Source organism: Pongo abelii, chromosome 9 (assembly GCF_028885655.2).
Source record: "Pongo abelii isolate AG06213 chromosome 9, NHGRI_mPonAbe1-v2.0_pri, whole genome shotgun sequence".
NCBI lineage: Eukaryota > Metazoa > Chordata > Mammalia > Primates > Hominidae > Pongo > Pongo abelii.
Genome location: NC_071994.2, coordinates 31929785 through 31946696, shown reverse-complemented (window position 1 = coordinate 31946696; position 16912 = coordinate 31929785). Strand labels below are relative to the sequence as shown.

General features: G+C 41.8%; 1 protein-coding gene across 7 annotated transcripts in view; it reads right to left on the bottom strand.

Annotated features, from left to right (window-relative positions):
• Positions 1 to 16912, bottom strand: part of SLC1A2 (solute carrier family 1 member 2) — a 171274-nt gene that overhangs the window by 25368 nt on the left and 128994 nt on the right. For 6 of the 7 annotated variants that reach the window (XR_008510928.1, NM_001133113.1, XM_054523801.2 and 3 more), the window contains 3 exon segments: positions 15602 to 15835; positions 10244 to 10438; positions 4365 to 4499 (listed from right to left, as the gene is read on the bottom strand). Coding sequence is in view for 6 of the 7 variants with exons in the window: in NM_001133113.1 (NP_001126585.1) it covers positions 4365 to 4499; positions 10244 to 10438; positions 15602 to 15835 (564 nt within the window). In the remaining variant the exon portion in view is untranslated. 7 annotated transcript variants of the gene reach the window in all.

The following is a 16912-nucleotide window of genomic DNA, read 5'->3' as shown; positions in this document are numbered from 1 at the left end:
TGAGCACCTGCATGGGGTGATCTGGGAGGGCCCGGCCCTCCTATTTCATTTGCTAACATTTAGGTCAGAAGTAGGCAGGGTTTTGAATGTTTCATGAAGTGACTCGCATCCAACAGGCTTGAAAACAAATGACTGCCAAGAAGGACCAGGACCCACAATGGCAGACCCACTGGGGCTGGAGGACTTGAATTCTAAGGGTGGCCAAGACCTTGATTGTACCCCATTTATCCTCATTGAGTCTATTTGTTTTATTTTCATGCTGAGAGAAGAAAAAAATAGGTCAAAAATATTTCTCTGGTTAGCGTGCAGAATCAGATGTGTCTTAGTCTGTGCTGCTATAGCAAAATACTTGAGATTGGGTAATTTATAAAGAACAGAAATTTATTTCCTCAGAATTCTGGAGGTTAGGAAATCCAAGATCAAGAAACTGGTATCTGGTAAGGGCCTTCTTTCTGCATCATGACACAGCAGAAGGCAGAAAGACAAAGAGAGGGCAAGAAGGGGCTGAATTCGCCCTTTTATAATGCACCAACCCCACTCATGAGGGTGGAGCCTTCACGACATAATCACCTTTTAAAGGTCCCACCTCTTAATATTGTTACAATGGCAATTCAACATCAACATGAGTTTTGGACTGGACAAATAATCAAACCATAGCCCAATGGGTGGCCCTAATAAGTGTGTCTTCTCCAGCCTTTCCGACTCTGGGCCTCTCCGCTCCTCCTCCCCCACTGTTAGAACGCTTAGTACAAATTAGGAGGCTGTGTGGAGTTGGATGAAGTGTCCTGACCTGGCCATACAAGCTCTGCTGTGCATCAGGCAAAAGACTCAACCCTTCTGATTCCCAGTTTTCTCATCTGGAAATACAACATAGGGCACCTTAAGGATTAAATGGAGACAGATGTAAAGACATTGCAGTACCCACCAAATATCAGCCCCTTTTCCTCACTCCTGATCATATTAGTGCATTTTTTTCCACTCAAAGGCATTTGTATTATAATGGTGGGCAGCCTCTATAATAATATTTTTTTAAAAGATGAATTTCTAATGGTGGTTTAAAGCCTTGGAAATAAGCCCAAGAAAAAAATGAGGCAATATTGTTGCAGCAGGCGAGGGACCCTCAATGACAACAAGCATTGAAAAGACTTGAGAGGCAAAGAGTCAAGGGTTTAAGTAAGCAACAAGTCATGGGGAAAGCCAGCAGAACTTAAATGGCTTCCTTCGTCTTTCTTTTCATGTGGATGGACCCTAATTATCACACAGCAACTATGTGGTTAAGAGTAGCTCACATTTATTGAGCTGCTACTATTTGCTCTCTCTCTAGACCACTGCCAACGTCTTTATTTCCCCTTCGTCCCCCTTCGTCCCCCTTCGTCCCCCTTCGTCCCCCTTCGTCCCCTTTCCATCCATGGCCTACCCCATTCCTTTGTATCCTTCATCCCCTTCTCTCACAATCCCTCCCACCCATACACCACTATTGACTCTCAGCTGCCTTGTCTGAACAGATGTCATGAGAAAGGCTGTCTCTTGGGGCCAATATAGGACACAGAGAACAACCCAGCTAGCACGTAGGGACCCCCCTACCACCACCTGAGAGACTGGCAGAGACAGAGATGAGGCTATTTTGTTTGCTTGTCACCTTCCGCTAAAGGTATTTCCTGAACATTTGTCTGATGACGAAGGAGCCAATCAGGAAAATCCATGGCCTTCCTTGCAGCCCTCCCAAGTTGAACTGATTCTGTTCAGGGAGCCACTTCTTACTTATGGTTTTTTTTTTTTTTTTTTAGATGGAGTTTCACTCTTGTTGCCCAGGCTGGAGTGCAATGGCATGATCTCAGCTCACTGCAACCTCCGCCTCCCAGGTTCAAGTGATTCTCCTGCCTTAGCCTCCCAAGTAGCTGGGATTACGGGCATACGCCACAACACCTGGCTAATTGTTTTTGCATTTTTGGTAGAGACGGGGTTTCTCCATGTTGTTCAGTCTGGTCTTGAACTCCCGACCTCAGGTGATCTGCCCGCTTTGGCCTCCCAAAGTGCTGGGCACTTCCTATTTCTAACCTAAGCCCTGTTGTCTGCACCAACAGCAGGCACATCTTATGGAGAAGTCAGGCTTCTTTCTGGCCTTTCCAGCTGTCCTTCCTCCCTTTGGCCACTTGCATTTTCCTCTCTTTGGAAGTGTGGGGGTGGGAAGGAGGAACAAACTCAAGTCCACAAAATGTGGTTTCTGAGGCTGGGCACAGTGGCTCACCCGTGTAATCTCAGCACTGTGGAAGGCCGAGGTGGGCCGATCACTTGAGGTCAGGAGTTTGAGACCAGCCTGGCCAACATAGTGAAACCCTGTCTCTACTAAAAATACAAAAATTAGCCAGGTGTGGTGGCACATGCCTGTAGTCCCAGCTACTTAGGAGGCTGAGGCAGGAGAAATGCTTGAACCCAGGAGGCAGAGGTCGCAGTGAGCCAAGATCACACCACTGCACTCCATCCTGGGCAACAGAGCAAGACTCCATCTGAAAAAAAAGAAAAATGTGATTTCTGGCTCTTAAAATCAATGCCAATAAATGTCAGAAAATTTGCTACTGGCAAGTCAGGCAGTTTGAAAAATAAGTGTGGGCATTTTGGCCTTGGGACTCTGGGCCAGCACTTGTCACTCTGTGCCTCTGACATTGAAGACTGGCATTGCCGGAGGCCCTATCATTTAACTCCAGTGCTGGACAGGAGGCATCAGATTACATCTCACAGAACATCCAAGCCCAAGTGGGCACTTAGAGGGGATCCATTCCAACCCCCTTATTGAAGACCATCTGGTTAGACTTTCCCACCTTTGTGAACGGGCAGTGAGTTTTCTACATGAGGAAAATGTCCTTCACTGGGAAAGGTAGCTGAACTACCATACATGGTCAAGTTCAAGTTTCTCTGCATGGCCTTTGAGGATGTCCATCTTGCTCACCTTTCACCACCCCCTGCCTCCAAGAGTACCAGACCACTTGTACATCCTCACACTGCTGGTAGCCTCAGCGCCTTTGTGCAGGCTGGCCTTGACTGGAATGTCCTGTCTCCCCGTCTCCCTACATACACCTGAGAAACTTTTACCTATTGGTTATGATTCAGCTCAGCTACCACTGCCTTTAGAAGCTGAATGTGACCATAAACAAGAATTTTTCGGGCTCCAGAGGCAGGCTGACCTAGGGTCGAATATCTGTCCATTTCTAAGTCTCTTTACCTCTATAAACCTCAGTGTCCTCATCTATAAAGTGGGAATAATAACATGTAACTTTCAAGGTTGTTAAAGAGGAAGATGTAAAGTTCTCAGTCTAATAGCTGGAACCTAGTGAACACTCAAATTCAGTAACCACTTTCATGTTTCTTGATATTCTCCGCTCCGTCCTTCCATTCTTGACTGGGATGAAGGCCTCTCTCTATCACTGTGCTTTTATTTGTGTGCTATGTTTTAATCACTTTATTGAAGTGTAATTTACATACAACAAAACGTACCCATTTTAAGTGCGTGGTTTGAAGAGTTTTGACAAATGTAGACAACTGTGCATACCTGTGCATATGGAACATTTCTGTCACTCCCAAAGGTTTCCTTGTGTTCCTTCCCAGTTAATCTCTATCCCCCTATACCTGGCCCTAAGAAACCACTGATCTCTTTCTTTTTTCTTTTTCTTTTTTTTTAGGCAGAGTCTCACTCTGTCCCCTAGGCTAGAGGGCAGTGGCACAGTCTTGGTTCACTGCAACCTCTGCCTCCTGAGTTCAAGCAATTCTCCTGCCTCCGCCTCTTGAGTAGTTGGGATTATAGGCGTATGCCACCACGCCCAGCTATTTTTTTTGTATTTTTAGTAGAGATGGGGTCTCACCATGTTGGCCAGGCTGGTCTTGAACTCCTGACCTCAGATGATTCACCTGCCTCAGCCTCCAAAAGTGCTGGGATTACAGGCATGAGTCACCGCACCCAGCCCCAACTGATCTCTTTCTATTGATATGTGGTATACATCGTCTTTTCTTAGAGCTTCATATAAATGGAATCATACGGTACATACTCCTTTGTGTCTGGCTCTATTCATTCAATATAATGTTCTGAGATTCTCTGAATGCATCAGTAGCTGGTTTCTTATTACTGTACTTTTAACCTTGTGTCATAATCTATCTGATTCCTCCACTAGACTGTGACGCCTTCAAATATTTCATCTTTTTCTTCTTTGGTTCTCGAATAGGTACTCAGTAAATGTGAGCGGGAAGGAGGAAGGAAGAGTGAGGGAGTTGCCATGGGGATTAGCTAAGATCTTGGTTGCAACCTTGCCATCTGTCCATCCCTGGGAGGCAGTACTCACAGTCCCAGCAGAACCCCATCCACAGACACTTACAGCAGCCAGTCCACAGCCACTAGCAGGCTGATGTCCTCTGTTGGCAGGCCCACGGCCGTCAGAATGAGGAGCATGGTGACCAGCCCGGCACTGGGGATACTGGCCGCGCCGATGCTTGCCAGGGTGGCTGTGAGGCTATGAGAACAGAGAAGTCCAGGTCATGGAAACGGAAAGAATCTTAGCAAAACCAACCCTGGCAATTTTAAGCTCTAATTTTCCTGCAGCCATAAAATTCACCCCCCAATCCCCACCCCATACTCTCCACCAAGGAATAGAGAAATCTAAAGTACTAAGACCCAGGAATTAAGGATTAAGGCCTATTTGGGTTCTGCTCAACTATGATGTAAGCTTATAAATTCATGGATTGGAGCCTTATTCCCATCATGCTATCCAGTTAGTCTAATATATCACAGGGCTCAAATAAGGTAAGCGTGGCTCTAAAAGCAGGCAAGGAAATATTAAAGATAAAAACAAATCACCCTTAATCCTCCCATGGGAACACAACTGCATTCATTTCTGCTTACGCTTTTATGTCTCTGTGAGCACCAGAGGCTTTTGGACTACGTGGCAAGGGTCTAAGAAGGCCATTGCCAAGGTTAACATGAGAACTCAGAATAGCAAATATCCAGACCCAACTGAGTTAGACATCAGGGAAACAAATCAACAGATTCCAAATGACACTAAGCGTCAGGCGCCTGGATGCCTCACCATGGGCTGGAAAATACATTATTCAGAAAGGGGATGCCAAGAAATGATAATGAAAGAAAGGGAGGCTTTCTTTCTGAAGCATCTCATCAGCTCTTTCCAAGCAACGCTGGGGCCACACCCAGCACCATTTTAAAGTTTGTCTCTGGGAGAGGGTTAATCTGGAGTTCAAGTGCCCTGTCCTGACACCAGGGAGTCTCTGTCGTCTGGTAAAGGGCAGTGACTCTTTTTTCTCTTTTCTGGATGCCATTTGTACAGAGCTGTCATGTCATAATGTCATATCAAAATATCTAAGAGTACTCTGGAAATACAGATTCCCAAGTTGTTTTTGTGGGTGCCAAAAGGTAAGGGGGGGCTGCTTTCTTTGTAGTTATAAAATCCTGGAAATTTTATGAGCTGAGAGGCAGCCTCTCAAATTGTTTCAACTAAATCCAGGCCATCAGTTGACCAAGCACAGAATCCTGGGGTCTTATCGCTGAATATACCTAATCTTACGTTTGGAAGGTTAAGGCCCCTGGAGAGCCTGTGGTTTGAGCTGTTTTTCCCATATTGCCATCCTTCCCAGGTTTAGGCCCATCCTTGCATAGACACTTGCCCTGGGTGTGATCTACAGACCCCCAAACCACACCCTTCCCCTCCCCCTCCATGGTGTCAAGGCTCGGCACTCCAATTTCCTTGAACCCGTCTGGGTCACAGGAGGTACAATGTGGAGTGCTCAGCCATGAAAGTTCTGCAGTTGAACAACCTGAGTTCAAATTCCAGCTCTGCCACTTAACCACATGACTACAGGCAATTTAACCTCCCTGTGCCTTGACTTCCTTGTCTGTAAAAAGGAGATACTCTCTCATGGGGTGGTCAGAAGCTTTCAGGAGCTAATAAATTAAAATGCACTTACAAGAGGCTGGGCACATTGCAAGTCCCCCACCCCCACCCCGCCCAGTGAATGTGAATTGTTTTTCTTATCAAGAAATCTGGACAGGACCAGGCTGCTTTGCAATGAAAACTTCCCTAAAGCCCTGAAAGCTGGAAGATGGGAATTCTCAACTGTTTCCCAAACAGACAGTACACCAGGGAACGGGAACTCCCCAAGTTCCAACAGTCTTGACCTTGACTGTTTTATTCACAGCATCAGTTGCCCTGAGTCACTTTTGCACATCCCTTTGCACTGTGGTTAACATCAACATTATCTGGTTATCTTTTGGTTGTGTGAGACAAAGTCTTAGAAAGATAATTCTTCCTGGAAGTTGCTTTCTCCTCTTGTCCCTAATAATACCCTCACCCTCCAGTGGGCATAGTCTCTGTGTGTGGAATTCTAAGCCCTGCAAGAGCTCCTTGGGCAGTGATTTTCCCTGCATCCCTCATTGCTTTCTGCTTTGCCTGGCCTTTCACTCCCCTGGCTCACTTCTCTAGGGTTCCTGGAAGCTGTTAAGATACTAGACACACAATATCAGAGCAGAACCTCACAGTAACTCTGCAAGGGACATATATGGTAACACCTGCTTTCACTGTGAGGAAAACACAGATAGGATGGGTGGAGAAACTTAGGTCACACAGCTTGAACATGGTCTGCTGGGATTTGAACACTGGTCTGCTTGATTTCAATGCCACGCTTGTCCTTGATGGCCTTGATCCCTCCCTATACTGAAAATTCTATGAATTAATAAAAATGCTAAGAATTTATAATCACTATTTTCCTACATGCAGTGAAAGGAGAGAAATGAAAATTTTACTTGGAAGCGCAGCCTGAAGATAGATTTGGCTATTTTCCTCCAAACAAACTGCAGGCATGAAGTATATATACCCGTTGTGGGTGTTCCAGAGGTAGCCCTTCTGGTGTCTACAATTCAGGAGGATTTGACTGAACCCACCCAGGGGCCAGAGATTTAAATGTATATGGTCAAATTCATCTTTTGTCAAGCGAAAATGCTCAGTAGTATCAGCTAATATAACACAAATCTTGTGTAGATAAATTTATAGAATTTCAGCACAAATTCAATCACTCACTGGTCCATTCTCCCATCTGTAAGTTCCCATCTAATAGTGGGAACTTAATGGAAAATATGGTTACCATCAAGACCAAGAGTTGAGAGACCAGAAATTACCTTTGCTTGGCAAAAGACATTCTTAAGAAGCCCTTTTCGTCTTTGAGTTTTAAAGCAAGGGAGGTTAGTAGTTTCGTGATATCTGTTAGGACATAATTTTGAAAGGCTTGATCTTCTGACCTGAAGTATATTTTCCATTGTCAGTAGCATCATGGTACTCATGATGTCACAGCCACATTTTTCTTTAATATTCTAGGAGTATTATGTATTTTATTAGACATCAATAATAATAATAGAAGCTAACATTTATTGACTGGTGCCTGGCTCATACTCATAAGAGACTATAAGCCAGGCACCATGTTCTCAGCCACCCTATAATTCGTTATTGTTCCCATTATGCAGATGAGGAAACTGAGGCTCCCTTATAGTATATAATTCATAGGGTGGTTGTGAAGATTTTATTATATATATATAAATTATTATTTTGCAACCCAACAGTATAGTATAGTGGAGGCAGTGTGTGTAATGGTTAAAAACACAAACCCCAGAGTAAGGTGGCCTGGGTTCAAATCCCATTTCTGCCTGTTACAAACAGTGTGATCCTGGTCCAGTTACCTCAACTTACTGTGCCTCATTTTCTCCATCTCTAAAATATAGAACCCAATATCTACTTTTTAGGGCTGTTTCTAGGATCACAAGTTAAATAAATGGAAGCATATGCCAGCATTTGGAAACTTAAATTATAGTTGTTCCTCTAGACGGCTGTGTGTGATCTATTCTCTGAGCCTCTGTTTCCTTATCTATGTATAAGGTGAGATAATTTAGCAAGAGAACCACTGGGAGACATTTCTGATGATACATTCTAGCTGATTAAATAAATGTGATTGTTATTTCATGTTTTCATAGTGTGAGTGTGTGTGTGTGTGTGTGTGTGTGTGTATTAAACATGGTGAACTTTTTCTTTTCTCTATTTGCTGACTGAGTTGCTAAAGTGAACTCAGATGCACATGGGATAGTCACTAAATCTTCTGGAATGGTTAGAAGGAGAGAGGAGAAAGCTGTGTTTTAACAAAAATGTCCTTGAGCTGGTTGAATACCTCAGAGCTAGATAGATCAAGCACAGGCTCTGAAGTGGCCATTCCATGGCAATATCAGCCCCTAGAACACATAGACGACATGATTAGAGGAAATTTCCAGCACTGCTACAGACACTGGGTGGTCCCTGAGCTTGGACTTTTAAAAAGCCTGAGCAAGTAGAGACATCAGACCCAAATGAACACGGCCTCTTAGGAGAGATCTCCTAAAATGGCCCTAGCCCACTAAAGGCCTACCAGAGAATGGGCTGTTGAATAACATGAACCAAGCAGACACCAAGATTATTACCAAAGTTTCTTATATAGAGATTGACAGTGCTGCCTGGGGTTTGAAGTGGGAGAAAGAGGCTAGTGCCTTAGCCTGAACCCAAAAACTATTGCCCCTTCTAATGCCCAATGGAAAAAGTCAATAAAAACACTATTCTAATGTCTTTTTTTGAGTCATAGTCAGAAAGAAGAAATGACCTGTGGTTGGAAGAGGTAAACTGTGGAATAGAAATTTGACTTGTGCCTCTGGCACCCATAGCCATGAGACCTAGGTTTGTCAGATAATTTCTTTGAGCCTCACATGCTTCCTCTGTAAAATGTGAATAATGACTATTTCTTCTCTTCAGGACTGCTGGGCATGTTCAAAGCAATGTATGGAAAGAGTCTGCCACCTCAGAGGAACCAAAGAGTGGAGTGATTATCATCACAGAGGATGAAAGTGTATTCCAGTGTCTACCTCATTCATTTCCTAAAGTGAATCACCCAGGCCTTGGCTGTTCTAATATCTGGAATTCTCTTTCTACTACAAGTATATCTGTCAACACAGAATGTTACCCACTTACTCCCTATGTTTTCTGATCACATAGAATCTGAGAGGGGAAATAAAACTTATAAATTGTTGAATCCAAGATTACAAACTCCATTGTCTTAAAGGGCTAAGCTGTGGTGACAGGTGCAGCAGGCCAGGCATAAGTAATAGGGAGCAGGGGAGACTGTGGGAAACTGAAGGGCAGCTGTCTTATAACAGGATGAAATTCTAATCTTTTACAATATATTTCAAGGCAAACAAAGCAACACTCTGGGCTGGGAGTCCATCCATGAACTACCAACTTTTAGCCCCAAATTATGAATACCTTCCTTATTTATAGATGAGGAAATTGAGACTGAGAGTAGGGATATGACATAAGTTAAGGCACAAATTGGCTTCTGGCTTAATTGAAGCATTTAGATGGGTTGCGAGTGATAACATTAAAATGATGATTGCAAAAAGCTTTATTTCTTACTGTAATGTCAATATAATATTGAACGGGTTGAAGACTGATATTTTCAATGACTTAACCTATAAGCAAGAAACAGAAGTGTTGGCTTGGCTAGTAGGTGTGATCTTTAAGTTTATGGTGAGGCAATGCATTTTTAACGATCTCAGGAAAATGTTCTTTCTGAATTTTTAAAATGATGAATACATTTAAATAAAAATAGCTTTAGTAAAAACAAAACTATGTGCTATTTATTTGTAATAAAATCTTATATGTCATATTGAGGAATCTCTTCCAGTATTTTGTAATTTCTGCCATTACCCTCTGGTGATGGAATATTGAAGGGAGCATATTTTAGTGAAACAAAAATTGGATCCAGAGTCAGCTGATGTTGGCCTCAGTTACAGTCCTGCCAAATCATTACTGATGTTGGCCTCACTTACAGCCATGCTGTAGCCATGGACAAACTACCATGCCTCTTGGTGCCTGAGTTTCTTTGTCTATTAAATGGGCAAAGAAATTACCCTGCCTACATCACAGGATTGCTAAAAATCAAATAATATCCAATTTCTAAAGCAAGTTGACATGTGCAATACAAACAGGAGGTATTAATAAGAGTCTTCTTTCTTGTCACAATCTTTTCCTTTTGAAGGCTGCCAATAATTCCTCTTTTTTTATTACCTTCATTGTCTTCCACCAGCAGAAATGAAATTCAAGTGGCCTCTGTCACATGGAGTTAGTGTGGAGGGGAAACAGGGTAGAGGTTGTTTTGTGTTTTACCCCACCCTCCTCACCTTACAGTCACAATCTGTCCTCCATCCAGGACAACACCATTCATTTGGGCTATAAAGATGGCGGCCACCGCTTCATAAAGGGCTGTACCATCCATGTTGATGGTTGCTCCAACAGGAAGGACGAATCTAGTCACACGCTTATCAATCCCCAGATTTTCTTCCAGGCAACGGAAGGTGACAGGCAAAGTTCCAGCACTGAGAACAAAGAGAAAGAGAGAGACAGGGTTATGTCCACTTTAGAGAAGCAGGACGACGCATAAATTGGAATGCCACTGCATCCTTAGTTTTTCTTGTTTTGTGTCAATCAAGCAATGTGACATGCAAAAAAGCAGTATCTGGAGCCAGATTAAAAACTGGTGAGTTGGAGGCTCAAATTCAATCTTATTAAGACGCTAATAGGCAGCAAAATATTTTCGTTGGTTCTGGTTTTGGAGATATACTCAGAGCTTGAAGATTTTTTCTTTTGGCCACTGTTTCCATCTTGGATTCGATATTGAAGTGCATCTGATTGCCCATGTTAATTGGGTTGAAAAAAAAGAAAACCAGCTATGTCAGAAAAGAATCAGCTATTAACAGCAAAATGGGATGAGGAATTTTTGAATAACCCATAATTTCATGCTAGAAATGCTGTTTCCGATAAAATGACTGAATGGATTGCATTTAGCCCCGGGAAACTGCCCTGAGCTGGGCTTGCTAATTTCCATAACAACAAACATGTCCAGCACCCTTCAGCATGAACCTGAGCTTCAAGCAATTCACTGGGGAACCTCACAGATAGTCCAACACCCTGATACATGTTCATCAGCCAATTCTACAGTCACTTCAATGACATGGAGCAGGAAAGCATGTGCTCAATAGCAAATCAAAGACTAAATATGAAGTGACTTCACCCCCACTCCTCCCAGGCCTGGGATGTGGATTCATGACCACATGACCCAGCCTCAAAGGCCAGAATTCCTGACATGTTCATATGTCTTCAAAATTGGAGACCAATAAACAATAAGGGTTGCTAAAGGCCAGAATATTATTTCCATGTGGATAGAAGTGCATGGGAGGGTGAGTGGATTTGCTACAAAGTTTAAGTAATGTAGAAAGCAATGCAGAACACTCAAACTGCCATGGAAGTGCTTCATGGTCCATCCTCTTGATTTTTTTCTATTCAAACTTTAGCAAAGTGAATTAGAAAACTTGCAATGCAGACAACATTTGGAGGTGTTTTCTCTCTTGCACTTACAGCTTTTGTCAAAGTTTCCTCCTTCTATTGGTCAGAATTAGTGACCAAGCTGGACACAGATCCCTGTAGAGGTCTTGGTTTCTCAGAGAGTGGGAGAAGACCATCTGCTCCACGGAAGCTAAATGAAATGAATATTCCAGGGCCTATCCAGAACCAACGAATCAGAAGCCCTAAAACTAGGGATGCCCAGATGTGCATCTTATCAAACCACTGGCCCACAAACTTCTAAAACAACCTTAGGAGAGCCAGATTTCTCTTACCAGAACTTTCTTTGTGATTTCAAGTCAGGGGTCTGTCTCATGCCTCCTTCTTGGTCTGGGGTAGGAAGAAGAATTGTTTGTTGGGGGACATCTCATAACTAAAATCTTGCAAACCCAGGGCAAAGTTGGAGCCTGGCCTCATTTGCATGCAGGGGATGGCATCAGACCTGGCTTGCTATCTTAATGAGAAGTCAGTGTCCCTTTCTTCTTCTTACCCCACCCTTTCCTGGGCCCTTTTGAAGGGTTGCCAGGGCACCAGGACTGGCCTGAGATGACTGCTAAGTTGTGGTTGGTGGCCAGGATTCTCGATTGCAAGCATTCTCAAATCTAAGGACACTTCTGGGATTGCTGGCATACATTTATGTCTATTATTGCATTCATTTTTCCAAAATGTCATCAAATGGTCTTTGGACAATTAAGTAGACTGGGAAAAATGATTGGTAAGTATAAAAATATCCTCTATTTCTCTACTGGACAGGCTTTATCTCTTAAAAAACCCACCCACCCAATCAAACTAGGACTTGAGAATTTTAATTTCAAGATTTCCTGTGTGGACGGACTGACATTCTGACATTGCTTTTTTAGCTCCTGCCTCAATGGCCATATGACAGCCTTCAAATGTTGCTAATAATAACTGTCAGATATCTGAAATGCTTCTTTTGTTTTTTACATGTTAGTTTTAACAGACTGCACTGAAGTTGGAGGGCTGAAGACAGGTCAGTCTCAGGCCATCCCACTCCCTCTGTCCTCCCTGACACCAGCCTCTGGAACCATTGAGAAAAGCCGTTCAACTACCCTCAACATCTTTATTCTGTACAAGGGCTGAGGAGGCAGGAAGGATATTTTGTGGGCTGTCCCTGGGTTTTACATTTTTTTTTTCTTCTCTGAGACCATGATGGCAAAGAAACCTTCAGTTAATTCTCGGTACATGACTCATGCCACACGGCCTTTTAAAAAAAGAAATTCCACATCCAGGCAAAAACCACATTTTAACTAAAGATTAAAACCACTTTTTTTTTTTTCAAATGAAATACAGGGTTAGGGGAAGAAATTGGTCTAATATTAGCAGCCTTGGTTGGATAATCTGAGCATTTGTCTCTGATTTAAATACAAATTTGGGCCATGCAAATCCCCTTAAGATTCACCTTGTCTTACAAAGTTACTGAAATAATGGTCTAGTCATTCAAAAGAAAATAATACTAATATTTTTGAAATAGTTGAAAGATCTAAACCATAAAGGTATTGGAAGAAAATAAAAAGTCATATTGTATTAACTTGGAGAAGATATTCCTAAGCAAAATCTAAATTCTAAATTCCAAAGAAAAGTATTGATAGCTTTGACTAAGTACAAATTTAAAACTTCTAGAGGCAAAAAGCACAGTAAATTTTTAAGACAAATGTCAAGTGAAGAAGAGGATTATTTGCAACTTGTGACACATGAGCTAATATTCTTATACAAAAAGAGAGCTTGAAAATCAATCAGGAAGGGACGAATACCTCAACAGGAAAATGACCAAGTTCATGAACAATTCACAAGGCAGGGGAAAGGGGAGGGGAAGGAGAAGTAAAGATATGCATATCCCATGAGATTACTTTTCACCCAATAGGACTGGAAAGCATTAAAATGACTGGTAATATCCAGAGCTGGTAAGCAAGCAGGGATGGGCACACCCTCAAATCCCAGTTAATGGGAACATAAAATAATAAATTTTTCTGAATAGCAATCTGGTAACGTGCTTCAAAACCGTCAATGTGCATATCATTTGACTCTGAAATTCCACTTATCCTGAGGGGATCATCATACAACCTTGCAGAGATGTATTTGTAAGGATGTTTGTCACAGCCGTTTGATAGACATGCCTTAAATGTACATCACTGTGGCTAGGATGGGGTGGGGTTTGCATTGTAGTACATACAGTGCGTTATTATGCAGTTTAAAAAATGGTAGTAAAGTCTATTGCAATAGATATAACTTTTATGATATGTTGACCAGTAAAAAAATAGCTATTTATAAAACAATATATACATACGTAGTAAGAACTTGAAAGATATATAACTAAAGACTAATTAAAAGGTTATGACCAGTTAACACTGGGTGATAGAATAATTGGCAAAGCTCAGTTTCTTCTTCAAAATTGTATTCACTGCCTGAACTTTTTCACAATGAGCCTGCAGAAATTTTATTTTATTTTTGTTTTCTGGTTATGAGCCTGGTATGAGATAAAGTATGCGATACCAGGCTTATAACCAGAAAACAAAAATAAAATTAAACCAGGTTGGGTTTTTTTTTTTTTCTCTTTTTCTTCAAGTGGAGATCTGTATGGATAGAGGTACTTAGTCATGGGAAATTTATAAATCAAGAAGGAAATTTTGAAGTGTTTTCCTTCATCTTTGGAAACTGGATGAAGAATCTAGATCCTTAAGATTGTATATATTCCAGCTTTGTCTGAAACCCCATTTTCTACTAGCACTGAATCCTCATTGATTTGCAAGATGGAAATTTAATTTGGCTTCCCAGGTGGTTGGCATTATTGGTCTGTTAGGTTGCTTAAGGTAAACCTGACTGCCTGCTCAGTAGCTGTGGAGCAACAGGCCCTGCTGTGTCATGGAGTGGCACCTCCCTAGCAGTGCATGGGCACAGGTTCTGCAACAAGGACCTGAATGATGAGCTATGGGTTTCAGAATTTGCTTGCCTCCTTGCCACCTGTTTTATGATTCAGTCTTAGTTTTGTGACCCAAGGACATATGTGCAGAAATAAAACAATGATTGCAAGCTGAAAGTAAAACACTAGTCTTAAAAATTCTCAATTGTAAGGCATTTCTTTCTTTCTTTCTTTTTTTTTTTTTTTTTCCAGATGGAGCCTCACTTTGTCACCCAGGCTAGAGTGCAGTGATGCAATCTCAGCTCACTGCAACCTCTGCCTCCTAGGTTCAAGCAACTCTCCTGCCACAGACTACCGAATAGCTGGGACTACAGGCGCCACCCCACCGCACCTAGCTAATTTTTGTATTTTTAGTAGAGACGGGGTTTCAACATATTAGCCAGGCTAGCCTCGAACTCCTGACTTCAAGTGATCCGCCTGCCAAGGCCTCCCAAAGTTCTGGGATTACAAGCATGAGCTACTGCGCCCAGCCCAATTGTAAGATGTTTCTTATGTATTTCTTCTTGTTCATTTTTTGGGTTGTTTTTGTTAGATTCAGTCCAAGATGATAGTCCAAAAAATGATTTTTCTCTACATATCTCTGGGGTCCTCTTTGGCTTTCTAGACACTGGAACTAAGTAACAAAGGGGGAACTGATTCTTCATCAATGCCAAGTTAACTGTGGGTAAAAATAATCCATTAGAGGTTCGTGTCGAGGTCAAAGACTTGGCTGAATTTTGTTTGTTAGAAAAAGTCTCACCTAACATACCATTTACTTTGTAAAAGCTGCTTCTCCTACTTTTGAAAATTTATTTACCAAAATCTTCAAAGAGTAATATTTTGTGATAGCATTTTCCAAATCACAGGTGAAATGTTTATTGAGAAATATCCTGTTACACTCCCTTTAGAAAGCATCTAAAACTAAACTAATGATATAAGTGGCAAATTAGGCATGCAAACAAATAGCATACATTTATCTGAAAAATTTAATGTGAGATCATATTTCCAATATAGTTGCAAACCAGCAAAAATGTTCACCAGAAGGCTCAGAAGTTCCTAGAAGGAAACAAAAATTCAAAGCATTCGCCTTTTCCAAAAGATCTTAGTAATGTGTGCCAAGTGTTCTTACTGAACTTTGTGATGGGAGGGTTTTGAGAAACGAGAAATGGCAAAGAGGGCAAAAGAGTGAGCAAAGAGAAAGGTGATTTCTTTTGTTCTCTACCTGGAAGCGGTGCCCAGGGCAGTGATCCAAGCTTGGAAAATGCCAGCAAAAAAGGAGAAGGGGTTTTTCCTGGTCACTACAAAGTAAATCAAGGGGAGAAAGATGCCCCCGTGGATGATGAGGCCTATGATCACTGTTACCATGTACATCCCCAGTTGCCTAGCAACCACTTCTAAGTCCTTGATTGCAATGATCTTCCCACAGATCAGGCAGGCGATACCCAGGGGAGAGTACCTGAAAAACACAAAAGGGAAAAACAGCATTGAAGAGATCATTAGGGATTCAGAACCTGGGCCTCCTCTGTACCGCAGCCTGAGGAAAACACTTGGCTCTTCTATACAAAAAAAGACTTTTGCTGAGAAAAGTTCATGTTATTTTTTACTTTGGACCAACTCCCTTAACCAAAATCTGTTTTGTGGATCTGGTGGCGCCTGCTCTGACGAAAAGTCCAAAGGCAAATTTTGTCACTAAGGTGAGTTCTAGGAATAAAGGAGAGCATGCATTGCCATCTTTTAGCTTTACCACATGCATTGCCATCTTTTAGCTTTACCATCAAGTTCAAAGTTGAGAGACCCAGGTATGTCTCTGGGAATCTTGTTTGATTTGTATTCCTCAGTTCCTTCCTAGAAATTTGGGAATTCGAGCTTTTTAGAAAACTATAAACTGGAATTTGTAAATTTGCATTGTTTTTACCTTGGAAGATAGGGAATATATTAAAATGAGAGAGAGACAGAGAGAGAGAGAGAGAGAACAAGGAAATCATCTGAGCCAAAATGTACATTTAGAGAAAAGTGGTTTTATGACTTCTAAGTCTGAAAGTATTTTTTTCTTACTTACTCTAACAATAATGCTGGCTACTTTCATTTTGTTTTAAGCACTATAGTGAGAGCTGCACACTCATTCCCTCACTTAATTCTTACCACAACCCAAAAATCTAGGTGTCATTATTGCTACGTGGCAAATAAAGAAACTGAGGTTAAGGAAAGCTAAATAATCTGCCCAAGACCAGGAAACCAGGAAATAAGAGAACAATCTCAGGTCTGTGAAACTCCCAACTGGGGGATTTTCCCAACCAAGACAAGCCACTTCTTTTTAGTGAATGATCACAGCTCTTTGTAGATAAGCAATTTGTCATATACCAATTTATCCTATATAAACTGATGTTATAGTTCTATCTTATTATTACTTTGTACAGAGTTTGGAAACTACTTTGGTCCTCACTCTTGGGAAAGCTATTTTCTCTCTCAACCTGAATATATTCTTCCCATATTTGGTAAAATCCTTTATTATCCAGAATGGTGTTGCTGGGGC